This window comes from Octopus bimaculoides, chromosome 10, assembly GCF_001194135.2.
Source record: "Octopus bimaculoides isolate UCB-OBI-ISO-001 chromosome 10, ASM119413v2, whole genome shotgun sequence".
NCBI lineage: Eukaryota > Metazoa > Mollusca > Cephalopoda > Octopoda > Octopodidae > Octopus > Octopus bimaculoides.
This window is the reverse complement of record NC_068990.1, coordinates 48,968,548-48,972,267: the sequence shown is the minus strand read 5'-3', so window position 1 is coordinate 48,972,267 and position 3,720 is coordinate 48,968,548. Positions and strand designations below refer to the sequence as shown.

Genomic DNA, 3,720 nt, shown 5'->3' with positions numbered 1-3,720 from the left:
ATAAGACACCATTTCGAGCGTGGCCATTTTCGTGCGGGTGACACGTAAAAGCACCCACTACACTCTCTGAGTGGTTGGCGTTAGGAAGGGCATCCAGCTGTAGAAACTCTGCCAAATCAGACTGGAGCCTGGTGTTGCCATCCGGTTTCACCAGTCCTCAGTCAAATCGTCCAACCCATGCTAGCATGGAAAGCGGACGTTAAACGATGATGATGATGATGATGATGCAATTTAGTAGGATTTTCAAAAACCTTATATAACAAATATTTTTTCATAAGCCTTATATAACATCTTTAATAAAAATGGATGAATCCATAAAGTTTCATTTTCATTTTGTGATTAATTACAGCTAATAAATATTTCATACTGTTTTATTTTCTGATTATCCTGTTTTGGGAACAGTATGCATTAATGACTGAAAGTAAGCTACAATCACGCTAAAACTCTACAGCTAGTATAAACAGTAGAAATCTTATCAGTATAGATGTGCAAAATTCTTCTCTATGTAATTGCAACACTTCTAATATCTGCTCTTGTAATGATATGTGACTTTCTAGACATTACCAAACTAATGCAAACAGTGAAGCAAAAAGACATACAGATCTTACTGAATATCCCTTTAAATTAAAGATATATACATTCAGACACTCAGAAATGTTACAATGGGTCATAGAAAACAGTAATAAAAAAGCCAAAAGTATTTGGAGTTTAAAGGATACTAATATAAACAATTATGAAATTGTTTTGTTCATTGTAGAATGTGAGTCTTCCAAAGCAGAAGTTTAGCATTTCATCACAATCTTTATGCAATTTAAAATAAAAGAATAGAATTGTCAAATTTTTGTAGAAATTTCTATCACTATTGAAAAATTTCCAACTACCAACTAGAATAATTTATTTTCTACATCAAGGATTTGCCACACTGTTAAAGATGGTCATATAATAAAAGTAACATTCATTTGTTCTTGAACATTAAAATTTCATAAGCAAAAGTTGCCTTCTTTCCTCCAATATACTGGAGACATGAAAATATCACGGTCTGCACATGACAATTAACTGGATGTCTGTGTGACACATTTTCTAATTTGTGTTTTTCACATATGATCAAATCTCTATATAATGTTCCTTTATCATATTACAGTCTGTTTACAAATATTTCAGTTTAAATATTATCATGCTTGCACACACATTTTGTATAGTCATTAATGGTAGTTAAAGAGTTGATTGTCTGCCTCTGTGTTACAAGCCTGTCCACCAAGAGCTTACATCGGTTGCTTATTAAAGGTAAACTTTAACAAGAACTGTTTCAAAAGTTAACAACATAACATCTATTGAAAGCTCTGAACTTCACATCTCACATGAACAAAAGCTTGAGTAGAGTGATAGGCATAGATACAGCTCTTAATTTGCTTACTGTTATTGACACCATTTATGAATGGTACTTCATAAAAGAAAAAGTAAAGACAAATGAAAAATGAAACAGTGTGATGGAATTGTCTCATTGCAAAATTATGAGGAGGCAAATTACGTTTCTCTTTTTTCTTTCACTTTGGATTTGCTAGATGCTTAGCCTATGTTGGAATAAAAGATGTAAAAGATTTTTTTTCTTAGTTGTAATAATTCTTTACAATTTTTGGCACAAGGCCTGCAATTATGGGCCAGGATAGATGATGGCATCAACCCCAATGCTAAACTGGTACTTATTTTATTGACCCAGAAAGGATGAAAGATAAAATTGACCTTGATGATAACTGAGCTCAGAATGTAAAACCAGAAGAAATGCTGCTAAATATTTTGTCCAGCTTGCTAATGATTCTGTCAAATTGTCACCTTTCTTAGCTGTAATAATAATATTCTCCAACACTTGAATTTATCTCTTCATTTTTACTTCATATTTATCCATAATTGTTTTCTTTTTGTGTAATGCAAAAGTAATTTTCTTCATTAATACATTTTCATTCCTTTATCTGTTTTCTAGAAAATTCCAAGACGAAGAACGTCCACAAGTGAAACCTGAGAAAAAACTGAAACGAGCCTGCTGTATACTGTAGCATATTATCCAGTGTCTCTGCTTCTTCAAATAACAAGATATATTAATAATAACAACAACAACAAAAACAAACTACCCAGAAGTCTCTCACTCTATTGCGCACTCTCTCTTGTTCTTTTCCTCACTCACTCTATCTTTCTATCTGTATATCTATCTATGCCTATTTCTGGTTCTGTACTTTATTGCTCAGAGCCTCCTGCCAACCAACCAACCAACCAACCAACCACCCAACCAATCAGCATTCCTCACAGGACAACCTGTTATCTACTTCCTCTGCCATTGTGTATAAAGTATAATATAATATATATATATATATATATATATATATATATATATAAGTATGTATGTGTCTACTTCCATGTATTACTGTGCGTATATGAAATACATATACATATATAGAGAGAGATAGGTGTTACATATTCTAAATATTATGTTTATATGAAATATGTGTATACAATAATACACATACAAACAATATCATGTACATATATATATATATATATAGACATATATATGTGATTGTGTGTAAACTTCCCATGAATATGTAACCACACACACACACACACACAAATCCTTAATGTGTGTACATATTTGAAGTAATAATATATATATTCTTTAGAGGATATATATATATACACTAAGGTGTATGTGTATACATATATTGTACATACATATTTTAAATACTTATGTATCTATATAGGTATTTAAAATAATGTCTGCATATGTGTATGTATATATAATTGCATATGTGTATATATCATTACATGTATATTATTTTTTATTTGGCAGAAGTTACAAAGTGACCCAAATGTTGAGAGTTTTGTGCAATGGCACTTATCAAACTGCTTTATAATATCCCACACTTTGGGGAAGTACTGCTGCTAATCAAAAGTAATAAAAAAAAATATACTCATATTTAGGGTTCTGTCTGTCTTGTTTGTACTGCCAAACATAACTTACACACACATACACATATATATATATATTGTTCTTGCAATGTGTGTAAGGCCATTTGAACTGACAGATTTGCAAGGGCATTGAGTAAATGGCTTGCACCGTTTGTTCCAGTTCTTTGCCTTGTGCTCAAATACTGCTGAGGCCTACTTTGCCTTTCATCTATACAGGATAAGATAAAGTACCAATCACTTACCAGGGTCAGTGGTATTAATTTTCTCCTTCTCTCAAAACTGCTGGCTTTGTGCCTATACCAGAATCAACTAATTAGTGTGTATGTGTGTCTCACTGTTGACAGTTCATGGGAATATGGTGGGACCAGTTAGAATAACTTAAAATACTTGCATCTGAATATCAGTATATTTTATATAAAGTAATGAGTCCAACAAAAGTATGTTTTGTCAGTCTTGTATTTAATACATCGCACAGACAAATATGTACACACACAAAAATAGAGTTACCTTAACTGACTAGGTGTGTGTGTATGTTCATGTAATTGTACAAGTCTTGTGTATATGCCTACATGTGCCTGAATGTGTATGTATGCATGTGTATTTCTCTCTCTCTCTCTCCCCTCTCTCTCTATATATATATGTATATATATATATATATATATATGTATATATATATCTATGTATATATATGTATGTATATGTATATATATGTATGTATGTGTATATATATATATGTAAGTATATATATATGTACATGTATAT

General features: G+C 31.5%; 1 protein-coding gene across 1 annotated transcript in view; it reads left to right on the top strand.

Moving 5' to 3' along the window:
- Positions 1-2,965, top strand: part of LOC106868943 (ras-related protein R-Ras2) — a 39,820-nt gene extending 36,855 nt beyond the window's left edge. Inside the window, exon 6 of the mRNA XM_014914417.2 lies at positions 1,979-2,965. Within this exon, the coding sequence (XP_014769903.1) occupies positions 1,979-2,051 (73 nt within the window). The 3' untranslated portion in view covers positions 2,052-2,965. The remainder of the gene's footprint in view (positions 1-1,978) is intronic.
- Positions 2,966-3,720: the final 755 nt, after the last annotated feature.